General features: G+C 36.4%; 5 protein-coding genes across 7 annotated transcripts in view; 2 read left to right on the forward strand and 3 right to left on the reverse strand.

The window, feature by feature from the left end:
• LOC109079528 (septin-7-like) overlaps positions 1 to 27,895 on the reverse strand; it is a 38,004-nt gene that overhangs the window by 9,841 nt on the left and 268 nt on the right. The window contains exon 1 of one of the 2 annotated variants that reach the window (XM_042715179.1): positions 9,088 to 9,172. The exons of the other annotated variant lie outside the window; for it this stretch is intronic. The gene's annotated coding sequence lies outside the window, so the exon portion shown is untranslated. Of the gene's footprint in view, positions 1 to 9,087; positions 9,173 to 27,895 lie in introns of those variants that run through there. 2 annotated transcript variants of the gene reach the window in all.
• The window catches only part of LOC109079527 (C-C motif chemokine 3-like), a 56,398-nt gene continuing 29,309 nt past the window's right edge, over positions 807 to 27,895 (forward strand). The window contains exons 1-3 of one of the 2 annotated variants that reach the window (XM_042715177.1): positions 807 to 1,035; positions 1,440 to 1,551; positions 1,679 to 1,810. In XM_042715177.1, the coding sequence (XP_042571111.1) occupies positions 885 to 1,035; positions 1,440 to 1,551; positions 1,679 to 1,763 (348 nt within the window). In that variant the 5' untranslated portion in view covers positions 807 to 884 and the 3' untranslated portion in view covers positions 1,764 to 1,810. Of the gene's footprint in view, positions 1,036 to 1,439; positions 1,552 to 1,678; positions 2,049 to 27,895 lie in introns of those variants that run through there. The other variant, XM_042715176.1, reaches the window with a different exon arrangement.
• LOC109113484 (septin-7-like) lies at positions 3,647 to 6,855 on the reverse strand. The gene is made up of 5 exons (XM_042715181.1): positions 6,739 to 6,855; positions 6,512 to 6,637; positions 5,982 to 6,117; positions 5,685 to 5,830; positions 3,647 to 4,988 (listed from the first exon to the last, which is right to left on the reverse strand). The coding sequence occupies exons 2-5, from the start codon at positions 6,628 to 6,630 to the stop codon at positions 4,949 to 4,951; spliced, it is 441 nt and encodes a 146-aa protein (XP_042571115.1). The 5' UTR covers positions 6,631 to 6,637; positions 6,739 to 6,855; the 3' UTR covers positions 3,647 to 4,948.
• On the reverse strand, positions 9,169 to 27,887 carry LOC109079519 (septin-7-like). Its single transcript, XM_042715183.1, has 7 exons — positions 27,507 to 27,887; positions 21,800 to 21,867; positions 21,573 to 21,698; positions 21,016 to 21,151; positions 20,725 to 20,870; positions 9,296 to 9,396; positions 9,169 to 9,209 (listed from the first exon to the last, which is right to left on the reverse strand). Exons 3-6 carry the CDS (start codon positions 21,689 to 21,691, stop codon positions 9,357 to 9,359), a joined length of 441 nt encoding a protein of 146 aa, XP_042571117.1. The 5' UTR covers positions 21,692 to 21,698; positions 21,800 to 21,867; positions 27,507 to 27,887; the 3' UTR covers positions 9,169 to 9,209; positions 9,296 to 9,356.
• Positions 11,227 to 12,392, forward strand: LOC109079521 (C-C motif chemokine 3-like). Its single transcript, XM_019094672.2, has 3 exons — positions 11,227 to 11,388; positions 11,762 to 11,879; positions 12,001 to 12,392. The coding sequence occupies exons 1-3, from the start codon at positions 11,238 to 11,240 to the stop codon at positions 12,080 to 12,082; spliced, it is 351 nt and encodes a 116-aa protein (XP_018950217.2). The 5' UTR covers positions 11,227 to 11,237; the 3' UTR covers positions 12,083 to 12,392.

Genomic DNA, 27,895 nt, shown 5'->3' on the forward strand with positions numbered 1-27,895 from the left:
TCTAAATAAGTGAAATACATATTAATACTTTATAGAAAATAATTAGTGAATTATTTAAATCGTTATTTTCTACATTGTATTTATCTAAACTTATTATTGATAATAGTTTTTAATTATTAAAGTCATATAGTATTATTAAAGTTGTGACATTTTGATGTTAAATATTTAATACTTATAATATTTTTCATTGTAAATAATTACATTTGAAATAAAGAATAATACATATTAAATAATACGTACATTTAATATTTATATAATAAATAATTATATTTGCATCAGGATTTAATGGCATTATAAAATATGATGCATATTCATATTTTAATTAAATATTGATCTGTTAAGTGTTCTTTTTGTTAATGAATGATGCATGAAGTTATCACACATTATTTCCATTATGTACTACAACACGTTTCCATTCTAGTTTAATATTTGTATATTGGAAACCCATGTCAGTGCATGTACTTTTTTGTGTGAATGTGAAAAATGAATTTGCCACTGTGAATTTGACTCATATAATTGATGAATTACAGTCCTTCTGTGCTTTGGACACAAAGAATGCAATGCAGATATTATTTTACACAATATGTTACAAAAGTTGAAAATAATTAAAAGACGTATGACTTTCTTTCTTGCAATGGACATCAGCAAAAAACTGCTCTCTCTGAAGATCTGTAAACTTAAGTGTAAACTTATGACTTCTGTATTTTATCTTTTCACGATCCCTGCTTGCAAAAAGCATGCAAATCAGTATAGCAAATGTAATTCTCTATGTGGGCTTTGAAGAAGAGGAGGGGGACTGCAGTGTATGTCCTTATCAAAACACAGATCTGAGTTTCTATTTAGCATCACGTCCGAAAAAAAAAAATAAAAAAAATAATTTAAAGATGTGGTGCAGACTCGGACTGTCTCAGACATCTGCAACAGCTCATTATCAAAACTTGAAGATCATCTTCAGAGCAGAAACCATGAGGGCATCTTCTTTGTGTCTGGTGTTCGGGCTGGTCCTGCTGATGGCCCGGACTTCTGAGGCTCAGCGTAAGTTCTCTTACAGTACAGTTTTTCTTCTGACTAAATTATTATTTATATAAGACATGATGTTGTACATAAAGTTTAAGTGATTAAAATGGATCAAATTAGAAACAAAAGAATTTTACAGCCAGGTACCATAGTGGAAGCTTTGCATGTTCGTCAGTGAACTTTGTATTCTCCAGTAAGATAAAAACATACAGAGCTTGAAAGAACCTAGAAACAAACCGATATTGCTGATTACCCAGCCAGATATGGTCCTTCACGGAACCTAAAGTTCTAGAAAGACTTTAAGGATGAATAATATCAAAATAATATTTAGGATGAATAATATCAAAATAATATTTGGTTGGATATGATCAATTTAATGGTTCTCTCCTAAAACTAGACAATATATTTTATCTCACCAACAGCTGCTGCAGTTCCTAAGTGCTGTTGCTTCAATTTTATTGACTTTCAAATTCCAACCTATAAAATTGTGAGTGCTGAGAAGACAAGTTCACATTGCCCTTCCCCTGGCATTGTGTAAGTGTTTAACTTTAAAACTACTCTAAAATATATTATTTAGAAAAACAAATGCTCCTTTTAATTTGTAGACAAATGATAAAACAGATTTTGTCTATTTATGAAAATGTGAACTTTCCCCCCGCAGGGTTACGACACCTAGAACCGAATTTTGTGTGGATCCTGCAGAGGTTTGGATAAAGAGTTTTATGGAGAAGCAGCTTAAGCAATAAAAACACAATACATTTCGCAAAACATAATACTGTTACTGCTTTATACAACTGTCCTTTCTTAAGAAATGTATTTTTACATTTCCTGAAACTGAATGTTAAACTCTTATCATTGGTAACACTTTACAATAAACTTCATTAGTTAACATGAACTAATAATGAACAATACCTCTACAGCATTTATTAATCTTAGTTAATGTTCATTTCAACATTTATGGAACTTTTTGTAAAGTGAACCTTTTCATTTAGCACTTAATCTATGCAAATAAATTTTCAAATGCAATGAGATTACCTGGTGTCAGACTCATTTGAATGTGTGCATATTCATGTAGGCCTATTAAATTAGCACAAATAGTAGAAACGATGGTATAACTCTCATCAAGATAAAATCTCATGTTTAATAATGTACAGTTAGGCAGAAAGATTAAAAATGAAGATAACAAAAACAATTTAGAAATGAGTGTATCCACATACAAATAAACAAACATGTTTGAGTAAATATACATTTAAAAACCTCAACAACAGTGTTGGATCAGATTGTTTCATTTTTATTGATTTTTATTTAAATATAAAATATATAATAAAATATAATATAAATAATAATAAAGAAGTGAAGTGACATACAGCCAAGTATGGTGACCCATCAGAATCGTGCTCTGCATTTAACCCATCCAAAGTGCACAACACAGCAGTGAACACACACACACGATGAACAAACCCGGAGCAGTGGGCAGCCATTTATGCTGCGGCGCCCGGGGAGCAGTTGGGGGGTTCCGGTGCCTTGCTCAAGGGCACCTCAGTCGTGGTATTGCCGGCCCGAGACTCGAACCCACAACCTTAGGGTTAGGAGTCAAACTCTCTAACCACTAGGCCACGACTAAACTAAATAAATAATTGTGAAAAATTCCAATGATACTGGAATATGATATTACAAAAAAAAAAAAAAAAAAAAAAAAAAAAAAAAAAGTATATATGAGTTTTATATTTTATTTCCTCTTTAATACAGAAAGATATTAAGCCAATTAAAAACCTCAAAATATTAAAACTCTTCTCATTTTGCAGAAATTAAACCAAATCAAAAAAATTGAAATGCAGAGATTACCTGGTGTCTCGACATGATTTCAGATCAAGTACTGATAAGAAAAGACAACATAACCATTATCAGCATAACATCTCATGTTTAATAATTGTAAGAAAAAGTGATGAGGATATTGAAGATCTTGATTAAGATGTTTATTGCAGAATAGCAGTAACAAAGTACATGTTGCACCTTGGGTTCAACGGAGTCAGAATGAACTCAGCACATCCTAAGTTCAAACCTTTCATACATTTTCAGTTTACTACCCTTCATGTAAATGAAGTTGCTCCTGTTGTAACAGCTGTGGTCTGTATGTTAATTAAGTTCTGACACCCCTTTGTCTGAGGTGTTTCTCAGTGTCCCACACCTGTCCCATTCTACAATTGGTCACCATTTGCTCAGAATGTGATCATTCGATGGGTGGTTAGAAAATTTTATGTTGATTTTATTATTATTTATGATGACTTTGAAGTTTTGGGAGATTATAATATGATCAAACATATTGTTGTGTGGAAGCTGGGTCGAGGCAGACTATAATTTCTTACATTATGTACAGTTAGCCAGAAAGAATAAGAGATGAAGATAAAATGTGAAGAAAAACAATTGGAAATTGAAAACCGTATACATATACAAAAAAATAAGAAAAGAAACATGTCTAGAGCCATGTTCAGGTCTACTATTAAAAAAAAAAAAAAAAAAAAACAGTGTAGTGTCTAAAGAAAAGGGTTTTCTTTTTCCCAGAATACTGTTCTACTAAAAACCTTAAACTAAACATACTTCAGAGCATCTGTGTGGTTTTTAGTGATCCACATCAGGAAGAACAGAGTGTTCAAACTTGTATAATGACTAACCTTCAAAATATATAATAGTGTGTGATCTCGAGGCATACAGGGACTCTTTATTGTCCTTTGCATTGAGAGTTTTGTGCACGTTGCTGTCTGTTTGGCATGTGTTAGAACTGGAGCCTGTGTGTTATAAATCTAAACTATCCGACAGAAACAAAGAGCGCTTCCACTCTCATTTACATTTAGAATGTAAAGTGAGTTTATTATAAAGGGTAATCTGGGTGAGTATGGCTAAAATAACATCTGTTTAGATATACTGAACTCACTCGGGTTAAAAGTGAGCACCAAGCCCTGATCTAGGACCAGCCATAACAACTAAAAATTCAAGTCCCAACTATTAAAATGAAACAAACTGGTCTCAGATCAGTTTAGGAATAGATTGAGGGACATCTAACATAATCGGTTCACAATAAAAAAAAAGAGAATAAAACATGAGCAGACAAATGCCGTAAAAGTCTGCAATTTTAAGGCAGAATGTTTTAGCAACTTCCTATAATTTTACTGTAATTATTTTATATCCATCCATATCAAAAAATGACTATTGTTATTAATATGGACCATCACGCCATTTTGTATAACCTCATCTATGGTAGGGACACAATTATCTACGTACACAGCCAGCAAAAGGGTTTAAACGCATGGAAACTGTTATTGTCATAATTTAGCTGTGCAATAATGTTAAAACAGGTCTTCAAATGTTTATGACCCCAAAGAAACACACATCATGTCACACACCAGCAGAGAACAAAAACCATTGATCCATAGCTTTAATTTTCAACACATACATGCTTAGCTCTGTATTAATTCGTTGCACTTGTTTCTGTCTGTCTGTCTGATTCTCCATCACAGCCATACGAACCTACCACGAGACCATCTTAACACTAAGATGTGTGAATGTGGACAGCAGAGCTGAAAATGTCTGTCTGTACTGTCAGAAATTATTACGAACATGAAGTATTGTTTATATTTAAAGTTTCAAAGGTCAATATTCTCACTCTAATCAAAAGGTGGAGAACATACACTTGAAATACTGGGCATGTGGTGCAATATAATAATCAACCAGAAGAGGGCGATGATATCGTGTGTGGATGTGACTATAAAAATATCCTACATTTCATTCCTTTCATTCATGTTGAAATGGAATGTGCAGTAAACTGTGATGTAGCACTCCAGCATGTGTTTCTTATGGGGTCATAAAACATCAGAACATCTAAAGAGATGCAAGGAGTTTCTGGTTTTATAAGGAATGGAGCTTCATGATGTCTTTAAAAGATTTTTCCTTTTTTCTTGTTCTTTTCCATTGTCCTGAGAAAAAAAAGACAAAAACATTAGTGAAGAAATTGATTAAAATAAATTGTTAGTTATGGTTACTGTAAATTTCAATATTTTTCCACGTCCTCTATTTAAATTTTTAATGATTGATATTTTATTTTTATGCCACTGCTTGTTATGTATACTGACTGCAATAATATACACTACTATTCATTAGTTTAAGTTATGAGATTTTTTTTTATGTGGGGGGGGGGGGGGGATATCATCCTGGAGGGGAAAAAAAACTAGATCACAAAGTTTTGAAAGGTACTGCATGTATAACATACTAATTAAAAAGGATAACTAAAATTAAGTTCAAAACAAACCACAGATAATTATATACATTATCTCTTATATAATTTATTTAATCATGCATTATCAAATTGAAATTTCAAATGTTAATGTAAAAAATGTATTTCAAATACACTAAAATAACTAAATTATTATTATTATTTTAAATACTAAAACTTTACTTCAGGCTAAAACTTAATTCTGAATGCAGATTATCAATGTGTAAGCAGCAAATGGGACAGTCACTCTCTACTTCTGTGCACGAGTGCAGTTCCTTATTTAAAATGTTGTTTTGCTAGCTGCATTATTTAGGGACTGAATAATGCAGAGAGTTACAGAAAGGCTATTTTAAGAGAAAGACACTGAAGAATTGAGCTGAAAGAACAGCGAGAGTCTCACTTTGATGCATCAAGTTTCTGCTGCTCCAGGATGTGTTGCTGGGTCTCCCAGTTGGCTTTTTCCTCCTCAAACTGGCGCCTCTTCTCCTCAAGCTCTTTATACTGAGCTTCTAGATTCTTCTTCATCTGTTCGTGACGCCGCTCCAACTGCATCAAAGATACCCAAGGATTTTTAGTTAAGTATTTGTGATATTATCCATGAGAAATATGGAGAGCAACGGGATCAAATGCTAATAAAAAATAAAAATAAAAAATATTTGAAACTAGAAACCAAACACAAGTGTCCTCGCATACACACCTCTGCCTCAGAGTCCTTCATTTTTTGCTTCTTTTCTTTGACCTTCATCTCAAAGACCTGCTCCATCTCTGTCTCCATCTTCTTCATCTTCATCACGTGCTCCCTCCTCTCCTCCTCCATCTGGGCCAGGGGACTCCTACAAGAGAGACATTGCAACAATTGTAACATTAGAATACATTTTACATCACTTCCTCATCAATGGATCCTCTGCAGTGAATGGGTGCCGTCAGAATGAGAGTCCAAACAGTTGATAAAAACATCACAATAATCCACATTGGATGAAGCAATATTATAGATAGAGGCTCATATTATGGCTGGAAAAATTTCTCCAAACCTTGCCTGAGGGTGAGTAAACTTTCAGCAAATTTTTATTTTTGGGTGAACTATATCTTGAAGACTAGACTTTTAAAGAATTTTTGACCGTTAGGCTACAGGAGAGGATCGACAAACTTTGCAGACTCAATCCCAAGGAAGTGTGTTTAGGACAAAAACGGAAAAACATTGAGCTAAAAATAGAACTGTTTTCATACTTTGTGAGCTGGTCCTTGTTCTTGGTGGCGTCGACCCCGTTGCAGGTGACAGCTGCTAGTTTCTTACTCCGGTAGTTTTCATAGTGAACATTATTGGCCATGTCCTTCAGGTCCTGCATGTGAGACCTGGAGCAGATTGTTTGATGACAGGTTAAACTTCGATTAAGCACAAAGAATGTTCACCACTGAAGAAGTAAATAAGTTGTTGTAAATGTGCGACTACTCACAAGCAGCCTCAGGGTCAGCTGTGTCAGGTGACACTTCCTGATCCTCATCCTCCTCGCCAAAAAGCTGACTAGGGAGGCAATCCAAAATAACATGCAAGCAGAGGAGAATAATTAAATTAGCTTTCAAATACAAGTTAATAGAATTCATACACCATTTCACTTGATAAAACTATCATCAGATACACACAGAAACTCTACTTAAAATAAATACTTAAAAAAATACTTAAAATAAAGAAAACGTACAGATACAAATGTTAAAATTTGTTCCCTTATTTTGGTAAAGTATTATGAATTTAGTTGACATCCACCATTTTCAATACATTTGTATCAAATCATAAAACAAGTTAACGAGGTTGGAGAAAAAAAACTTCATTTCATAGTGCTCTATTATTGCTAATTTTAAGAAATTATTAAATTGTTAAAGTTTTATGAATTTTACTGATTAGAAACTTAAACAAAATTAAAAACATACTTGTGAAAAATTAAAACATAAAAACAGAATTTGGGAATAGGTAAAACTGATTTCATAGGGCACTAGTTTAGGAATATCATCAGTTTAGCCTCTGTGACCAGACTAGTGCTGCGACGGTGACAGTTTTCTACCCCTGTGGTGGTAAATGGTCAACAACTGGTGGTTTTAATGTGTTTTTGAGGGAAAGTCCTGTCAGTTTAATCACTGTTCTATTCTACCGCGCTGCATTGAAGCACACAAACATCAGAGACTGCACTGTGCATACAGAAACATTCAGGAGCACAAAAACTTGTCAATGCTACAAACTCCATATTTATTCATAAAGAAGCTTCGATGGCACATTAAAAGGCTACAACAACTTCACAATGCTTCTGAAGTAATTAAACTTGCAACACTATTATTACAGACACACTGTACAGACACAGCTAATTCACACACGCACAACCGCTCTCTCTGTCATTAATTCACAGCTGTGGATTTTCCTTTACATTCAGTATTGTTTGTGCAAAGTGCATTAAAATTAAAGGGGTCCTATTATGCTCTTTAACAATGTCTTGAATTTGTTTTGGGGGTGTACTAGAACATGCTCTAATGCTTGGTGTTTCGAAAAACGATTTTTTTTTTTTTTTACATAATTTACATTATTACAATACCGTTCTCCCCAGCCTTGCACAAACAGCTTGATTAGTTCCAGGGTTTAATGAAGGCCCGACATCTGAAAAACTAAATATGATAGGTATGATAGGTGATAGGTTAGCTATCCCAGTGTGTTGTGATTGGCGAACAGTTTAGACGGTGTTTCAGTACTGCCCCGCCCCTTGCCAAAGCAGCAAGTTCTGTCTGCTCTGGTATAGTTAAGGATGGAGTCAATATTGCTATATCAATTTGAGCTGGATTCAGACCTAGAGAATATTAAACAAGAGCATCGCACAGAACTGTTGCAAGCACGGATATTGCAAGACATATTAGAATGGTAACGTTATTGTTTTTTTTTTGGGCTAAATCACCTTTTAGATAGGATGTCAACAACTGCTTAAAAATAACTGCATTTACTATGTACCGATAAGTGCGTATGTATAATTTTTATTGTTATTTAATTCTAACATTATAACAGGAATTGCAGTGAAACTATTATACAGGCGGCATATTTATGCAAATTCATTCTCTGCCAGCAGGAGGCGCTGTTGGAGTGGGAGAGATCGAGGTTTCCCCGGTAACCACTTTACACAAAGCAGTGCTCCCGCTCAAAAAAAAAACAAAAAACACTGCTTTATCAGACATTGTAAGATTAAATGAAAAATGCATAGAATTTTCTGAAGACAGTCAGTTTCCTTCAGCAATACAGTGATATAAAAACACCAGCACTCAATGTATGGGAAACACTGTAGTCTCATAATTGAAGTTTAAATTCTGCAGATTACATCATTGTCCAGTATTGTACTGTCAGCAATTTATAATAAAAACGTTTTCATAATTGTAACATACATATTTACATACATAATTATTCAGGTGCATTTTTAATAACTTGCGAAAACTTGAGGCTACAGCAGCACTTCTTTGTCGTTGTCTTGTCTGATGCACTCAACCAAGTGTTCTAACCATGGCCTCGCCCCTCCCCACCCCACAACCATTCGAATTTCCGTAGGCAGGATTTATTTGAATTATATTGTAATGGCCCGCTTTGTGATATCACAAAACCCAGAAAACTAAAGCTGTAGTCCAAACGAGCCGTTCATTATAGTTCTTGAAAAGGGATTTTTTAAAAACGAAATATCTCAGCTTGGAGTGGACGTTGAGATTTGTAAGTCTGAAGATCATTTTTATGCCCAAACATACACACTCCATTTCAACGAGACATATTAGTGTAGAGAACTTACTTAAAGAGATATTTGGCCCACACGATGCAGTGAATGTGTTTTGAGGGAGTGTTGTGAATGGTGCAACCTGGGAAAGTTTTCTGCGTGGGTTTAGGCTGACACTCGTAGCAATCCGTTTGACCCTGCAGTTTGCAAATTTACAAAATGTGATGCAAAGAGTGTGACACTGAGATGAATACAGCAACATGATTTAATAGAAGAGCTTTGCCTTCTTGATAACTGTGACTTGTCCCAGATAGCCAGCCGTGCCGCTCTCAATGAGGGGAATGTCAGCGGCCAAACACATCCTGTTTACATGATTCCTGGCCGCTGCAAGGACAAAAGAAAAGACATTCTTATAATTCACACCATAATTCACATATATATAATTTACACCTCTGTTGTCCAAAGCATTCATGACAAGCTGGAAATTTTGGAAGAATTCCACGTTGTAATCTGGGCTGCAAAGTGCAGAGAAAAAAACATTGTACCTCAAAGTTTTTGACCTTAGAATTAGTGCTTTCTATAGTATCCACAGACAAATTAACTTTTGAAATGCACTATCAAATGTTCATACACCAAGTCTTTATCTTGGTAATATGTAACTGGACTCACTTCATGATGCTGTCATGGTAAGCAGACATACACACACATACATATACATACATTCGTATAATATATGTAAATATGCACACCCAACATTGCATTTTCATGCAGCTTTGCTCCTCTGAATAATGAATGATGTGGTTAAGACCAAAACTGCAGTGCATTAAATAGCCACCGCAGAAGTTGTGAAGTGTATGCGACAGTTTCAGAAGGGTGTTTTTCTCAGAATAATGATGATCTTCATCTATGTGTCTTTTCCAGTGAACTGAAAGGCCCGTTCTGCTCTTCTGGCAAGAACACATTTTAAACTAATTCTTTGAAGGGAATTTACAAAATAGTCAAGATTAATGTAGATTAAGTGGATGACTTTGTCCTGCAATTATATGGAGAAACTTTTAAATTAATTGAATTAAATCCTGAAAAAGGCCAATAGAGTGATTCAAATCTTACATTAGTCTGTGTGACTAATTTGATCATATTATACATAACACTAAGTACCTCATATCAAAATGAGTCACATCAAAATGAGTCATTTCTCATGTCACTTACTAAAGAAATAAAAACGACACGCTGCTGGTGGTTCCTCAGGGTTTTGATGCTCTGCTGAATGAGTCTGGTTTATGGTTCATTTACTGTACTTTAGTAATAATATTTTAGCAGGTCTGCATGCTATTCTGTTTAATTATCAAATCGTTACTGGTGTATTTGTCAAATTTATCATGAATATTGCTGAAAACAAATAATCATGCACAGTTTTTGAGCAGGAGGATTATATAACTGATACATATATACATATGCATACACATTTACACATTCTAGTAGAGTATTTGGATATGTGCCATTTACTGAACATGAAAATGAGAGTACATATCGTACAAAAACAAACAAAAAAAAAAAACACAGGCCAAAAGGGCTGAACACTAAGATCTTGATCATTATCAGGCGGAGTAGATTTTTGCTAAGATGCATCACCTTTATCTTATGTCTTCACATGGCATATTTGAATTAAATGTTGATCTGTTAAGTGTTCTTTTTGTTAATGAATGATGCATGAAGTTATCACACAAATTATTTCCATTATGTACTACAACATGTTTGCATTCTAGTTTAATATTTGCATATTGGAAACCCATGTCAGTGCATGTACTTTTTTGTGTGACTGTGAAAAATGAAATTTCCACTGTGAATTTGACTCATGTAATTGATGAATTACAGTCCTTCTGCGCTTTGGACACAAAGAATGCAATGCAGATATTATTTTACACAATATGTTACAAAAGTTGAATATAATTTAAAGACAAATGACTTTCTTTCTTGCATTGGGCATCAGCAAAGAACTGCTCTCTCTGAAGATGTGCTGTAAACTTATGACTTCTGTATTTTATGTTCTCTCTGCTTGCAAAAAGCATGCAAACCAGTATAGCAAATGTGATTCTCTGTGTGGGCTTTGAAGAAGAGGAGGGGGGCTGCAGTACATTTCCTTATCAAACCACAGTTTCCATTAAGCATCACGTCCGAAAAAAAAAAAAAAAAACAAACAAACAAAAAAAAAAACACATTTAAGAATGTGGTGCAGACTTGGACTTTCTCAGACATCTGCAACAGCTGGTTATCAAAGCTTGAAAATCAGCTTCAGATCAGAAACCATGAGGGCATCTTCTTTGTGTCTGGTGTTCGGGCTGGTCCTGCTGATGGCCCGGACTTCTGAGGCTCAGCGTAAGTTCTCTTACAGTACAGTTTTTCTTCTGACTAAATTATTATTTATATAAGACATGAAGTTATACATAGAGTTTAAGTGATTAAAATGGATTAAATTAGAAACAAAAGAATATTACAGACAGGTACCATAGTGGAAGCTTTGCATGTTCGTCAGTGGACTTTGTATTCTCCAGTAAGATAAAAACATGTGCTGATTAACCAGCCAAATATATTCCTTCACGGAACCTAAAGTTCTAAAAAGGACCTTTATTTTGAAGGATGAATAATATAAAATTAATATTTATATTTAATATATTTTATACATTGTTGGATATGATAAATTTTATGGTTCTGTCCTAAAACTAGACTATATATTTTATCTCACCAACAGCTCATGCTTCTGTAGTTCCTAAGAGATGTTGCTTCAATTTTATCGACTTTCAAATTCCAAACAAAAAAATTGTGAGTGCTCTGAAGACAAGTTCCCGTTGCCCTTCCCCTGGCATTGTGTAAGTATTTAACTCTAAAATATATTATTTAGAAAAACTGGCAAATGCTCCTTTTAAATTGTAGACAAATGATAAAAACAAATTTTGTGTATGTATGAAAATGTGAACTTTCCCCCCGCAGGGTTACGACACCTAGAACTGAATTTTGTGTGGATCCAGCAGAGGCTTGGATAAAGAGTTTTATGGAGAATCATCCAGCCTAAGAAATAAAAACACGATACATTATGCACAAAATAATACTGTTACTGCATTATACAACTATCCTTTCTTAAGAAATTAATTTTTACATTTCCTGAAACTGAATGTTAAACTCTCATCATTGCTTACACTTTACAATAAACTTCATTAGTTAACATTAGTTAGCTACTTAAGTTAACACGAACTAAGAATGAACAATACCTCTACAGCATTTATTAATCTTAGTTCATGTTAATTTCAACATTTATTTTTGTAAAGTGATACCTTTTCATTTAGTACTTAATCTTTGCAAATAAATATTAAAATGCAATGAGATTACCTGGTGTCAGGTCCATTTGAATGTGTGCATATTCATGTAGGCCTATTAAATTAGCATAAATAGTAGAAAAGATGGTATAACTCTCATCAGGATAACATCTCATTTTTAATAATGTACAGTTAGGCAGAAAGAATAAAAGATGAAGATGACATAAAAACAATCAGAAATTAACGTACATATACATACAGTGGTGTGAAAAAGTGTCTGCACCCTTCCTGATTTCTTATTTTTTTGCATGTTTGTCACACTTTAATGTTTCAGATCATCAAACAAATTTAAATATTATTCAAAGATAACGCAAGTAAACACAGTTTTTAAATGAAAGTTTTTATTATTAAGGGAAAACAATATCCAAAACTACATAACCCTGTGTGAAGAAGTGTTTACCCCCCTGTTAAAACTGTGGTTTATCACACCTGAGTTCAGTTTCTCTAGCCACACCCAGGCCTGATTACTGCCACATCTGTTCACAATGAAGAAATCTCTTAAATATGACTTGCCTGACAAAGTGAAGAAGACCAAAAGATCCTCAAAAGCTAGACATCATGCCGAGATCCAAAGAAATTCAGAAACAAATGAGAAAGAAAGTAATTGAGATCTATCAATCTGGAAAAGGTTATAAAGCCATTTCTAAAGCTTTGGGACTCCAATGAACCACAGTGAGAGCCATTATTCACAAATGGCAAAAACATGGAACAGTGGAGAACCTTCCCAGGAGTGGCCGACCGACCAAAATTACCCCAAAAATTACCCCAAGATCACAGCGACGACTCATCCAAGAGGTCACAAAAGACCCCAAAACATCATCCAAAGAACTGCAGGCCTCACTTGCCTCAGTTAAGGAAAGTGTTCATGACTCCAACCATAAGAAAGAGACTGGGCAAAAATGGTCTGCATGGCAGAGGTCCAAGACGAAAACTGCTGCTGAGCAAAAAGAACATAAAGGCTCATCTCAGTTTTGCCAGAAAACATCTTGATGATCCCCAAGACTTTTGAGAAAATACTCTGTGGACTGATGAGACAAAAGTTGAACTTTTTGGAAGGTCTGTGTCCCATTACGTCTGGCGTAAAAGTAACACCGCATTTCAGAAAATGAACATCACACACCAACAGTTAAATATGGTGGTGGTAGTGTGATGGTCTGGGGCTGTTTTGCTGCTTCAGGACCTGGAAGACTTGCTGTGATAAACGGAACCATGAATTCTGCTGTTTACCAAAAAATCCTGAAGGAGAATGTCCGGCCATCTGTTCGTGAGCTCAAGCTGAAGCGAACTTTGGTTCTGCAGCAGGACAATGATCCAGAACACACCAGCAAGTCCACCTCTGAATGGCTGAAGAAAAACAAAATGAAGACTTTGGAGTGGCCTAGTCAAAGTCCTGACCCGAATCCTATTGAGCGCTGGAACAGACTCATTGCAAGTTATCACAAACACTTGATTGCAGTTGTTGCTGCTAAGAGTGGCCCAACCAGTTATTAGGTTTGGGGGCAAACACTTTTTCACACAGGGCCATGTAGTTTTGGATTTTGTTTTGCCTTAATAATAAAAACCTTCATTTAAAACTGCATGTTGTATTCACTTGTGTTATCTTTTACTAATATTTAAATTTGTTTGATGATCTGAAACATTAAAGTGTGACAAACATGCAAAAAAATAAGAAATCAGGAAGGGGGCCAACAATTTTTCACACCACTGTACATATAAAAATAAAAATAAATACAAACCTGAAAACGATATAGTTTCTGATTACATAAGGCATATAGGTATTCTTTGTTTTTGAAAAAATTTATAGACACACACACACACACACACACACTTTGTTTCACAACACACACACACACACACACAAATCATTTTCAAAGATATATTCATAATATTCCTATATATACTATATAATATATATATATATATATATATATATATATATATATATATATATATATATATATATAAACCTCAGATCTGAGTTTCTATAACATCACACTGGGAAAATATTTAAAGCATGAAGCAGCCTCTAATTCATTCAGATTTATCCAAAAACCCATCATCAAAGCCTGAAGATCAACTTCAGATCAGAAACCATGAGAACATCTTGTGTTCTGGTGTTTGGACTCGTCCTGCTCATGGCCTGGACTTCTGAAACTCATATTGTGTTCTCTTGTAGTCTGAATTATTTATTTACATATTTACAAAGCTGTACACAATTTAACACAAGGATACAGTTGTTCTGCAGAGAAATCCCTCATATTTAGTGTAAAATCTGTTTTCTGAAGAACAATGTTGTTGTTGTTTTATCAGCTTCTCTAATCTCTGAAAGGTGTTGTTTCAGTTTCATAATTTCCAAATTCCACACATTATTTTAAAATATATTTTGTCACAGAAATTCAAATAACCATATTAAATGTAAACTTTTTTTCTCTCATGGTTTCAACATCTAGAGGCAAATTTAGTGTGAAAGTAGACGTTGCTTGGAGAAATACAGAAACGTGAGATTTATCTGTGAAAATGCAACAGTTGTATCCAAAATAATAATGTTTATTGTTCAGAACCATTTCCTTTCTAAATGCGTTTTTGTTCTTCATTGACCGAGATAATGTGACAGGACCAGAAATGGCGTGAATCTACACTAGTTTTTGTGAGTTCTGTTTCTAAATAGTGACATGACGGGACATACAGCCAAGTATGGTGACCCATACTCAGAATTAGTGCTCTGCATTTAACCCATCCAAAGTGCACATACACAGCAATGAACACACACACACACCGTGAACACCCACCCGGAGCAGTGGGCAGCCATTTATGCTGTGGCCGGGGGAGCAGTTGGGGGTTCAGTGCCTTGCTCAAGGGCACCTCAGTCGTGGTATTGCCAGCCCGAGACTCAAACCCACAACTTTAGGGATAGGAGTCGAACTCTTTAACCATTAGGCCACAACTACATATGATGATATCAGAAACGGTGTCCGAATTCTGCAAAAAGGGAGGTAACTCTGCCAATATCAAGGACTGCTCCGAACCAGTGTCCCGTAGAATCAGGACAGGTTGAGGTTCAGTATGAAAAATATATTTTTGAAAAGGGTATCGGGTGAGAGCCTATTTTTTTAGTATTCCTCTGTGTGTAGGGGTCAGAAGGGGAAGTAACAAAAAGAAAAATAATGGTAACGAGGCAACGAAAAGCGAGAACACACTTCAATCCTCTGTCCCAGAGTGAAAATGACACATGTTGATATATATACAAAAAAACATATGTATGTGTTAAAAGCAAGGCTATGGATCAATGGTTTTTGGTTTCTGCTGGTGTGTGAGACATGATGTTGTGTGTTTCTTTGGGGTCATAAACATGTGAAGACCTGTTTTAACATTATTTTGCAGCTAAATTATGACAATAACAGTTTGCATGTGTTTAAACCCATTTGCTGGCAAACAGAGATGCGTAAAATTGCTGTGGATTTTTATTACAGTTTATACACTTCTGAAAAATCAGATGAGCAATGTAGGAGTGAACTACTTTATGATCTTCCAGTTTTAACCTCAAAGCACAGACAATTCTTAGAGGCTGAACTTACCTATGAAGAAGTTACGGCTGCTGTTATGGGACTCTCTGTAGGTTGTGCACCTAGAATAGATGGACTCTCTGCCGAATTCTATAAAGCTTTCTGGCCTGTTCTTGGACATGATTACTTGTGAAGTGACATACAGCCAAGTATGGTGACCCATACTCAGAATTTGTGCTTTGCATTTAACCCATCCAAAGTGTGGACACACACACACACCTGGAGCAGTGGGCAGCCCGGGGAGCAGTTGGGGGTTCGGTGCCTTACTCAAGGGCACCTCAGTCGTGGTATTGCCGGCCCAAGACTCAAACCCACAATTTTAGGGTTTAGGGTTAGGGTTAGTCAAACTCTCTAACCACTAGGCCACGACTTCCCCGAGAACATTAATCATCCTGGATTTGAACCCATGACCTTAGAGGTTCAGAACCAGTGGCTTAGCCGAGTGCGCCACTCAGTCGTCGCACAAACTTTGAAGTTCTTCAAAAAATATTACTGAAGAAATCCTTCCTAAAAGTTTTCAGCGTGCAGTTTTAACGCTGCTCCCCAAGAAGGGGGACTTCCCTTATGAAAAAGAAGTTTATTCAAGTGTGCTATTAGTATACTTATTTTAAACTAAAAATATGAAAGTATACTTTTAGTTTACTTTTATGTACTTGCAGTTTTAACGCTGCTTCTAAGATATTACTAGAAATGACAATAAGTATACTTTATATACTTACAAAAAGTCAAAATATATGAACTTTACTTAATGACAATTAAGTATACTTTTTTGACATTACTGGAGACAGTGTTGTGCTCAGATTACAAAAAAGTCAAACAGATTAAATAATGTACTGCATCATACATAAAAGATAAATCTATTGTAGATAATCTACATTTAGTAAGAGACTTGTATGACTATGCTTTTGATAACAAGATTGAAATGGGGTTTTTATCATTAGATCAAGAAAAGGCTTTTGAACGGGTGGATCACAGTTTTCTCTAAAGACCTTTGGTTTTGATGATAATTTTATTTCAATGATAATGTTATTGTACACTGAAGCCACATGTATGATAAAAATGGCTGGTGGCCTAAGTACTCCTGTGAAAGTTCAGAGGCGAATTAGACTGGTGGATTTTTTCTTGTAGGGCCAAAATTGGTTAAAGACACCAGTGCTGTATCTGCACAGAGAGGAAGGAAGACAAGGCCTAGTGGATATCGTATCTAGAGTAAAGACCTTCAGAGTTCAGGTGGCTCAGAGACTCCTCTACGGGAAGGATGTGAGCTGGGCTGGGATAGCGTGTACCTTATTGAGGAAAGCAGGCAACATGGGACTAGATCGTCACCTGTTCCTGATGGAGATAAACAAGTTGGATCTTGCAGGACTAACATCATTTTATAGATCACTTCTAAATGCAGTGGGATTGAGTTCATTTTATAGATCACTTCTAAATGCAAATTTTTGCTGAAAAACTGGGCATAAGATCAATTCGTGTGGCAAAAGAGTTTTTGCCACAGAGTTAAAGAGAAAAGTCTGGGGCTGCATCACAAAAGATAGGACACCTTGATCTGAAGGTGTATGGCAAAAGAGTTTTTTGCCACAATTCGTGTTGGCAAAGAAAACTTTTGATATCAAATTGCTGTTTTTTTGCGCACCTAAACGACTTTCATAGAAAGAGTTTTTGCCACAGAGTTAAAGACTTTTCATAGAAACCTATAAGCTGAAACTGAAAGCTGTTATCTTCCTCCAAGGGCAGCTGGAGGACCTTGTACAAACCTCCTATTGAAAAAAGAACTGGAGCTCTTCAGTGGAGGTTAGTGCATGGTATAATAGCTACTAACAGACACAGTCTTGATCCGCAGGTGAGGGAGGGATGCCCTTTCTGTGGTATACAAGAAACTGTTTTTCACCTGTTTTTAAATTGTGCTAGAACTGTTGTTTCCAACAATAGATGGGTGGTGTCAGAACCTGGGAGAAGTTTTCTCACCTATGTGTTTTATACATGGCCCTGAATATAAAAAAAGTAAAAAGGAGTCTCATGTGTTATTGAACTTTTTATTTGGGAAAGTTTAAATGGCTATTTGGTTGTCACAGAAAGAAAAATTTTCCGGTAACGAGTCTTGTGAAGTTGATTCAGTTCTGGTGGTTTTTATTGTGTAGTTATTTAAGTTGTAATGGGTTTAATAAAATTTGATACACATACTACAAATTGGTTAATAGAAATGGGGTGTAAATCAATGTGTTTGTAATGGTGACTAATTTAAATTTGAAATATTTACTTTGTGATAATATGATGAAATGTGATGCTTAATACCTGTATGTTTCTTCTTTGGCAAAACTTTTTTTGGTATTAAAGTGTTTTTTAAAGTCAAAGTCTCTCTCTCTCTCTCTCTCTCTCTCTCAAGTTACTTTATTGGCATGACATTTGTTTTGTTGTATTGTTGAAGAATTTTTTTAATGAATAAATTATGTTTGATTAATTAATGTAAGTGGAAGTAGATAGATAAATTATGTTTGATTTAAATAAAGAAGGTAGTTTTTCTAATGTTAATAATAGTACTTATAATTATATACAATTAAGTATATCAAATAAAGCAGTTGAATACAATAAATTAGCCATTTCGTATGGTGTGTATCGTGTATAAATATTTTGCAGCTAGTTTGACTGCCATCTCATTCTCTCAAAGTATTAAGTGTCATTTAGAGTCAATAATGATTTATTGTATGATTTGAATTGTTGAGTGATTTTTTTTGTGGAATGAATTTTTCCCTTGTAGTGGTGCATTTGGGGCAGTCTCATCCTCTATTTGATTCAGCTCACAGTGTTTGCATATTCGCTGTTCTCTCGGTATCCAGGATTTTTTATGTCTACCATCTCTATTTCCAAATCATGATCGCTGAGTCAGTATTTTGAAGGGATTTGTCTTTCTTTTAATTGCTTGATTGATAAGTAATTTGCCAATGTTGTGGTTCTGTTTAGGGCTGAATAACACTGGAGTTTGGTTTGGAGGTCAAATTCATTTTTTTATTTTTCATCATGAATGTTTATGAATGTTAGGGTTGTGATTGGAGTCAGACTCGGTTTGAGTTTCAAGTCAAGTCAAGAATGTTAATTGTGAATTTGCATGCAGACTCGGTTTGAGTTTCAAGTCAAGTCAAGTCAAGTCTGCTTTATTGTCAATTTGTATTTCATTCATTAGATGTTCAGTGTTAGATTGAGTCAGGTGATGCCAGAACTGAACAGCTCTTTTTTTTTTATTTCAATGTGTAAGGGGTATAAGCCCAGTTCAGCCCTGCAGGCATTATTACAAGTACTTCTGTTTACCCTTAGGATGTTTTTGGCAAATTCCAATTGTGTTCTTTCTATTAAACTTTTATCCCAGTTTTCAAATTTTAATATTGGTCCCCAAATTTCACTCCTGTACAGTAGGATTGGTTTGATGATTACGTGATATAATTTAATCCATGTTCTAATTGGCAGTTTTAATTGGCCAAACCATGCTTTTATGGCATAAAATGTCCTCTGGGCCTTCTCATTTAGGGCCTTAACAGCCAGACTGAAGCCCCCTGATGCTGAGATCTCGATGCCCAGGTAACTGTAGCTGGTGCTGTGCTCGAGGACTTCTGCTCCGTAACTGAACTGGTATCTGTTTCCCTGAGACCTGGCCTTCTTTTGGAACACCATGACTCTGGTGTTGTCCAGGTTTACCGTCAGTGCTGCTTTTCAGGGCAAATCATCACCACCTGTAGTTTGTTTGTGAGAGCGTGTCTGAGACCAAGAGGATATTGGGGCAGTTTAGACTTTGCTTGGAGACACACTTGTCCTCTGCTCCAGATTGAACTTTGTGGTTGCTTTTCATGCAGAGACAATAGTTGTATGTTAGCAGTGGCTAATGGTGTTTCTGCATGAACTGTTAATGGATATTGTTCCTGGTTGTGATTATCTTTTGTATATATATATCAACAGGTGACATTTTCACTCTGGGACAGAGGATTGAAGTTTGTTCTCGCTTTTTGTAGCCTCGTTACTTTTTTGTTTTTTCTATTTGTTACTTCCCCGTCTGACCCCTAGACACTGAGGGGAACGTAACAATATTCTCACTCTAATCGAAAGGTCGAGAACATAAACTTGAAATACTGGGCATGTGGTGCAATATAATAGTCAACCAGAAGAGGGCGATAAAGTCGTGTGTGGATGTGACTATAAAAATATCTTACATTTCATTCCTTTCATTCATGTTGCAATGGAATGTGCAGTACACTGTAATGTAGCACTCCAGCATGTGTTTCTTATGGGGTCATAAAACATCAGAACATCTAAAGAGATGCAAGGAGTTTCTGGTTTTATAAGGAATGGAGCTTCATGATGCCTTTAAAAGATTTTTCCTTTTTTCTTGTTCTTTTCCACTATGAGAAAAATAATGTTAATGTTTTATGTTACAAAAATAATTTTAAATAATTGCATTATAATCAAATCATATCATCCTGAAGGGGGGAAAAAAACTACAGATGGTAGTGCATGTATAACATACTAATTAAAAAAATTATAACTAAAATTAAGTTTAAAACAAACCACAATATGCAGACTTATCAATAATATCTCTTATATAATTTATTAAATCATACATTACATGAGACAGTCAGCCTCTATTTCTATGCATGAGTGCAGTTCCATATTTAAAATATTGTTTTGCTAGCTGCATTATTTAGGGAATGCATAATGCAGAGAGTTAAAGAAAGGCTATATTAAGAGAAAGACACTGAAGAATTGAGCTGAAAAAACAGCGTGAGTCTCACTTTGATGCATCAAGTTTCTGCTGCTCCAGGATGTGTTGCTGGGTCTCCCAGTTGGCTTTTTCCTCCTCAAACTGGCGCCTCTTCTCCTCAAGCTCTTTATACTGAGCTTCTAGATTCTTCTTCATCTGTTCATGATGCCGCTCCAACTGTATCAAAAATGCCCAAGGATTTTTAGTTAAGTATTTGTGATATTAGCTATGACAAATATGGAGAGCAACGGGAACAAATGCTAAAATGTTTTTTTTTTTATTTAGAACTAGAAACCAAACACATGCGTCCTCGCATACACACCTCTGCCTCAGAGTCCTTCAGTTTTTGCTTCTTTTCTTTGACCTTCATCTCAAAGACCTGCTCCATCTCTGTCTCCATCTTCTTCATCTTCATTACATGCTCCCTCCTCTCCTCCTCCATCTGGGCCAGGGGACTCCTACAAGAGAGACATTGTAACAGATTTGGAGAAATTTTACATCACTTCCTCATCAATGGATCCTCTGCAGTGAATGGGTGCCGTCAGAATGAGAGTCCAAACAGTTGATAAAAACATCATAATAATCCACATTGGATAAAGCAATATTATGGATAGAGGACTCATATTATGGCTGAAAAAAATTCTCCAAATCTTTTCCTGAGGAAGAAACAAACTCATCTACATCCTGGATGTCCTGAGGGTGAGTAAACTTTCAGCAAATTTTTATTTTTGGGTGAACTATGTATTGACTAGACTTTTAAAGAATTTTTGACCGTTAGGCTACAGGAGAGGATCGACAAACTTTGCAGACTCAATCCCAAGGAAGGGTGTTTAGGACAAAAACTGAAAAACATTGAAAAAAATAGAACTGTTTTCATACTTTGTGAGCTGGTCCTTGTTCTTGGTGGCGTCGACCCCGTTGCAGGTGACAGCTGCTAGTTTCTTACTCCAGTAGTTTTCATAGTGAACATTATTGGTCACATCCTTCAGATCCTGCATGTGAGACCTGGAGCAGATTGTTTGATGACAGGTTAAACTTCGATTAAGCACAAAGAATGTCCACCACTGAAGAAGTAAATAAGTTGTTGTAAATGTGTGACTACTCACAAGCAGCCTCAGGGTCAGCTGTGTCAGGTGAAACTTCCTGATCCTCATCCTCCTCGCCAAAAAGCTGACTAGGGGGAGGCAATCCAAAATAACATGCAAGCAGTGGAGAATAATTAAATTAGCTTTCAAATACAAGTTAATAGTATTCATACACCATTTCACTTGATAAAACTATCATCAGATACACACAGAAACTCTTCAATAAACCCACCAAAAAATACTTTAAAGAAATTATGACTGAAATATTTTACTATTATAAAGCAGAACGTACTTCTCAAAGTAATACTAATAAGATTAATACAGTTTATTAAAACAGTCTTTTAAGGAATATCACACAATATTTCATCCACATTTGAATTTAAACTGGAAACCTCTGTTGTGCAGGCCAGCACATTGTTTGCCAAAACAAAAATGAAATGTTAAAATTTGTTCTCCTATTTTGGTAAAGGATTATGAATTCATTTAAATTCCACCATTTTTGATAAACATGTATTAAATCCTAAAACAAGGAATCTGGGGAGGGGGGGACTTTCATTTCATAGTGCCCTATTATTGCTAATTTTAATAAATTATTAAGTTGTTAGTTTTATGAATTTAACTGATTAGACATCCTTTTTACTAACTAAAAATTAAAACAAAAAACACAAACTTTAATGAAAACATAAAAACAGAATTTGGAAATAGGTAAAATTGATTTCATAGAGCCCCAGTTTAGGAATATCATCAGTTTAGCCTCTGTGACAAGTCTAGTGCTGCGACGGTGACAGTTTTTTTTTTTTTTTTTACTGTGTTTGTTGGTGGTGGGTCAATGGTTGGTTTTTTTGTTTTTTTTTTGGGGGGTAGTGTTGTTTTTTTAATTGTTGTTTTATACCGCGCTGCATTGAAGCACATGAACATCAGAGTCATTGAACACATCATTTAATCCAAGTTTTAATTTAAACTGGAAATCTCTGTTGTGCACCACCCGAGTGGTGTTCTGTTATTGGACTTCTGTGCAAGTCACAGTTTGTGCATAATGAACACCATGTTCAAGCATAAGTGTGTCCATCAGTGCACATGGCACCAGGACACCCTAGGCCGGAGGTCGATGATCGTTTTTTAGGTCGTTTCGTCTGACCTTCGGCCATATGTCTTGGACACTCGGGTAAAGAGAGGGGCGGAGCTGTCAACTGATCACCACCCGGTGGTGAGTTGGATCTGAATGCGGGGGAGGAAGCTGGACAGACTTGGTGGACCCAAACGTATTTTGAGGGTCTGTTGGGAACGTTTGGCTGAGCCCCCTGTCAGAGAGGTTTTCAACTCCCTCCTCCGGCAGAGGTTCGACCAGATTCCGATGGAGGCTGGCGACATTGAGTCCGAGTGGACCATGTTCTCCGCCTCCATTGTCAATGCGGCCAAACCCGGTGATGGACACCGGAAGTAAAGGATGCTGTCAAGCTGAAGAAGGAGTCCTACCAGGCCTGGCTGGCTTGCGGGACTCCTGAGGCAGCTGATGGGTACTGGCATGCCAAGCGGGCTGCAGCTCGGGTGGTTGTGGAGGCAAAAACTTGGGTCTGGAAGGAGTCTGGTGAGGCCATGGAGAAAGACTATCGGTTGGCCTCGAAGAGATTCTGGCAAACCGTACGGTGCCTCAGGAAGGGGAAGCAGTGCCCTGCCAACACTGTTCACAGTGGAGGTGGGCAGCTGTTGACCTCAACTGGGGATATTGTCGGACGGTGGAAGGAATGCTTCGAGGATCTCTTCAACCCCACCGACATGTCATCCGTTGTGTTGGAAGATGGATTGGGCTCGGAGGTGGACTCGTCCATCACCCAAGCTGAAGTCACTGAGGTAGTTAAGAAGCTTCTTGGTGGCAAGGCACCAGGGGTGGATGAGATCCGCCCTGAGTACCTCAAGTCCCTGGATGTTGTGGGGCTGTCTTGGCTGACACATCTCTGCAGCACTGCGTGGCGGTAGGGGACAGTGCCTCTGGAATGGCAGACTGGGGTGGTGGAACCTCTTTTCAAGAAGGGGAACCGGAGGGTGTGTTCCAACTACAGGGGAAATCACACTCCTCAGCCATTCTGGGAAAGTCTATGCCCTTTATCACCGGTCCTGTTCATTACTTTTATGGACAGGATTTCTAGGTGCAGCCAGGGGCCAGAGGGTGTCCAGTTTGGGGACCACATGATTTCGTCTCTGCTTTTTGCAGATGATGTTGTCATGTTGGCTTCATCGGGCCAGGACGTTCAGCGTGCACAGGTACGGTTTGCAGCTGACTGTGAAGCGGCTGGAATGAGAATCAGCATCTCCAAGTCCGAGGCCATGGTTCTCAGCCAGAAAAGGGTGGCATATCCCCTTCAGGTTGGTGGAGAGCTCCAGCCTCAAGTGGAGGAGTTCAAGTATCTTGGGGTCTTGTTCACAAGTGAGGGAAGGATGGAGCGGGTGATTGACAGGAAGATAGGTGCAGCTTCTGCAGTGATGCGGTCGATGTACCTGTCTTTTGTGGTAAAGAAGGAGCTGAGCTGCAAGGCGAAGCTCTCGATTTACCGGTTGATCTATGTTCCTACTCTCACCTATGGTCATGAGCTGTGGGTCATGACAGAAAGGACAAGATCCCGTATACAGGCGGCTGAAATGAGCTTTCTCCATAGGGTGGCTGGACGCTCCCTTAGAGATAGGATGAGGAGCTCGGCCATTCGGGAGGAGCTCAGAGTAGAGCCGCTGCTCCTCCACATCGAGAGGAGCCATCTGAGGTGGCTCGGGCACTGTTCCGGATGCCTCCTGGACGCATTCCTGGGGAGGTGTTCCTGGCACGTCCCACCGGGAGGAGGCCCCGGGGAAGACTAGGGAGAGGGAAGTCTGGGCATCTCTGCTTAGACTGCTGCCTCCGCGACCCGGCCCCGGATAAGCGGAAGAAGATGGATGGACAATTTGTTCTCTTATTTTGGTAAAGTATTATGAATTAATTTGACTTCCACCATTTTCAATACATTTGTATTAAATCATAAAACAAGGAATCTAGTGGGTGGGGGAATTTTTTTTTTTTTCATTTCATAGTGCTCTATACTTGATAATTTTAATAATTTATTAAATTGTTAAAGTTTTATGAATTTAACTGATTAGACATCCTTTATGATGATTAAAACTTAATTAAAACAATTAAAAACAATAGGGGTGCTCCAATCAGGATTTTTGAGGCCGATCACTGATCACCAATCACAGAAAGCAGTATCTGCCGATCCGATCACTGATACCAATCTTTTTAAAGCCTTCTTTTTATCATGTAGAATTATTTATAGTGATGATCCAATCGAGATTTTTAGACATTTATTCAACTATGTCGCACTACTGCGTGCGACTATGAAAAAAATGTTTAGGAGCACCAGTGCGACTGACCCGATCAGCATATTTGTGTTTGCAATCAGGGGAGAGTGCCTGCTTTTATTGATTAAGGGAGTTTGAAATGTGATATTGAATTAAAACAACATTTCAATAAACAAGAAATATTAAGTGACTTGCATTGTCTGACTATAACACTACTGCCTGATTTTGTCAACAAAAATAGTTTGAAACAAAGTCACAGCTGAGGAGCTGCACATCTCTAAAAGCAAACACAGCTGTGTTTTGTTTATGAAAGAACGTGTGTTTTTAAACTTGTCGGTGATTCATGATTACCCATTCATAATTGTTTCATTCCTGTACGAATCAGCCATTTGAACAAATCAATTGAAATAATTATTAAGGGATAAAATTAGTGACCTGCCGCCACTGTACTAGCAGTTTTAGTTTCATTTTTTTAAAGTAAAATTTCAGTCATTTCAATCATTGAATATTTCTATAGCCTATTAAAATTGTTATATTTAAAACATTAATCTCAACATAAATTTATGAATTTAATTGCACTCATGCCACTTCTGAGCCTCATTAAACATCTGAAAATACACCTACAATCTACTTTTGTCTTCTGTGCCACCTAGTAGCCAACAAATTAACGTTAATACTGTTTTCAAATGATTGTTTACTTATTCTTACTTATTCATATTCTATTGTTTTAAATAGACATTTTAAAAAGCTTATACACATTTGAATTTGACATAACTCATATAGCCTAGGGTACTTGCCAAAAAATAAATGCCATTACTGTAAACCACTTTAAGGAATCAGATGTCACCTCGTAATGGTAAGGCTATTTTTTTTTTTTTTTGATTATTGAACAGAAGATTACTCCTTAATTTTTAGACTGTGCTCCTACATTTTTTTTAAATCTACAAGTGCTCCTAAAAAGAAAAGTAAGCTCAGAGCCCTGAGAAGCGAGCACAAATGTTGTCAACACAATCATTCGCCTTTTATTAAGTCTTCATCCGTTTGCAACAAAACGTTATAGTTTTTTTGCAAATGAATTAAGAATTTATAGTGCTATATCTCAGCTTATTTAAACATAATTATATTGTATACACGGTTTAAAAAATCTGTAAATTGATGACATATGAATGACTTTTATATTGTAATCACATCCAAAATAAAAGTTTTTGTTTACATAATATATGCGTGTATGCTGTGTATATTTATTATGTATATATAATTACAAACACATGCATTTAAGAAAAATATGTTATGTTTATATATTAAATATATTTATATATAATATAAAATATAAGAATATAAATGTATATACATGTAAATATTTTCAAAATATTTACTGTATGTGTATGTATTTATATATACATAATAAATATACACAGTACACATACATATAGTATGTAAAACAAAAATTTTGGATGTTTTTTTTGGATGTGATTAATCGCGATTAATCATTTGAAAGCAGTAGTAAGGATGTTTTTAATATCTTTTGATCTTTAGGAATTTGTGTATTTTAATTATACCTGTCATGTTTGTGGTTTTTTATCATTATACAGTCTGTTTAAATAAATATTCAGAAACGCATGCAGTGCTACTTTGTCTTTTTTTTCTGTTTAACTTTTATTATACTGCATATCAAAATAGAATAGGCCTATACCCTAAATAATCATAAATTACTTTATATTGGAACGCATCTCCAAAATAATCACATACACAGTTGCACGTTGCCATTACAATCAGCGCCGAACAACAGGCAAATAAAATATAAACTGAGGTTACAAAAGTCATTCGGTCAAGATCAGTGAGGGATTTTCAATTTTTTTTTTTTTGCTTAACATTATAATGACTGCCGGCAGTGGCTGCTGTAAATGCACGGATCCAATACACCCTTGTTTTCTTACTCAACTCTTTACGTTCACTTAAGACATAACCAATTGTTTTAATGGGATATTTTGCTATAATGCTGTGTGTATTTGTCCATTCGAATGAGTAAGAATGTGAGAACGAGAGCTCAGTCCAGTGTTCGCATATAACCTATAAGAGGCGGCTTTTGTGTGTGCGCTTTGTGTGTGTGTGTGTGCTCAGTGCGGAAAACAGCACAGGAGTACAGAATTGAGTTCTATTTCGTCTTCTTGCAGTTGAATCTTTTGAAATCACAATAAATGTGCATACAGAAATCAAGAAGAAGAATCGATATGTAATTTTATAACAAGTAATTTGATTCCTGACCTACGCATCTGATCTGATTTCCGAAATTGGAATAGCTTTTCGATTCCCAACCCTCCTACTGAATTATTTAATTCTTGCATGCAAAAAGACCTGTGTGGAGACTACGGTGCAATGTAAACTATTTTTTGCAACTCACTAGGTTTATCGTTTGTCTTTTTTTCCCCCGATAACCGTCTGTTCTCTTTCAAACAATCGCTCAGTATCTCACTATGGGAAACGCCCCAGGCACTATGGAAGCACCAATTACACCACGTCTGTCCGAAAGACGGACCAATCACAGCTCATGACAAGGAGCCCACCCCCTCCCTATATATATGGCTGTGATCCCCGGAAACAGCATTCTTGTTCTCTTCCCCGTGAAGACTTTCCTTTAGCACCTGTTCTGCGCTGCTTCAGTTCACAAACGTACCGTCAAGGTAGACGTTGTCGAACGCAGTGCAGTTAAAATCTGTTGTGGATTTCTCTACTCGTTACTGAGTTTTTTCTAGCTAATGCGTTAAGGCGAGCTAAGATTATTCTACTCAC

The sequence above is a fragment of the Cyprinus carpio genome, chromosome A25 (genome assembly GCF_018340385.1).
Source record: "Cyprinus carpio isolate SPL01 chromosome A25, ASM1834038v1, whole genome shotgun sequence".
Classification (NCBI taxonomy): Eukaryota; Metazoa; Chordata; class Actinopteri; order Cypriniformes; family Cyprinidae; genus Cyprinus; species Cyprinus carpio.

Excerpts from the sequence above, each read along its gene's own strand:
- LOC109079519 (XM_042715183.1), bottom strand. The coding sequence starts at position 21,691 with ATGCAGGATCTGAAGGATGTGACCAATAATGTTCACTATGAAAACTAC. Across the intron at positions 21,152-21,572 it reads AACAAGGACCAGCTCACAAA|GAGTCCCCTGGCCCAGATGG; the intron begins GTATGAAAACAG and ends TCTCTCTTGTAG. Across the intron at positions 9,397-20,724 it reads CAGAAACTTGATGCATCAAA|CGGCCAGGAATCATGTAAAC; the intron begins GTGAGACTCACG and ends TTGTCCTTGCAG.
- LOC109113484 (XM_042715181.1), bottom strand. The coding sequence starts at position 6,630 with ATGCAGGACCTGAAGGACATGGCCAATAATGTTCACTATGAAAACTAC. Across the intron at positions 5,831-5,981 it reads TGAAGGACTCTGAGGCAGAG|TTGGAGCGGCGTCACGAACA; the intron begins GTGTGTATGCGA and ends TCTTTGATGCAG. Across the intron at positions 4,989-5,684 it reads CAGAAACTTGATGCATCAAA|GACAATGGAAAAGAACAAGA; the intron begins GTGAGACTCTCG and ends TTTTTTTCTCAG.
- LOC109079521 (XM_019094672.2), top strand. The coding sequence starts at position 11,238 with ATGTGGTGCAGACTTGGACTTTCTCAGACATCTGCAACAGCTGGTTAT. Across the intron at positions 11,389-11,761 it reads CCGGACTTCTGAGGCTCAGC|CTCATGCTTCTGTAGTTCCT; the intron begins GTAAGTTCTCTT and ends TCTCACCAACAG. Across the intron at positions 11,880-12,000 it reads TGCCCTTCCCCTGGCATTGT|GGTTACGACACCTAGAACTG; the intron begins GTAAGTATTTAA and ends TTCCCCCCGCAG.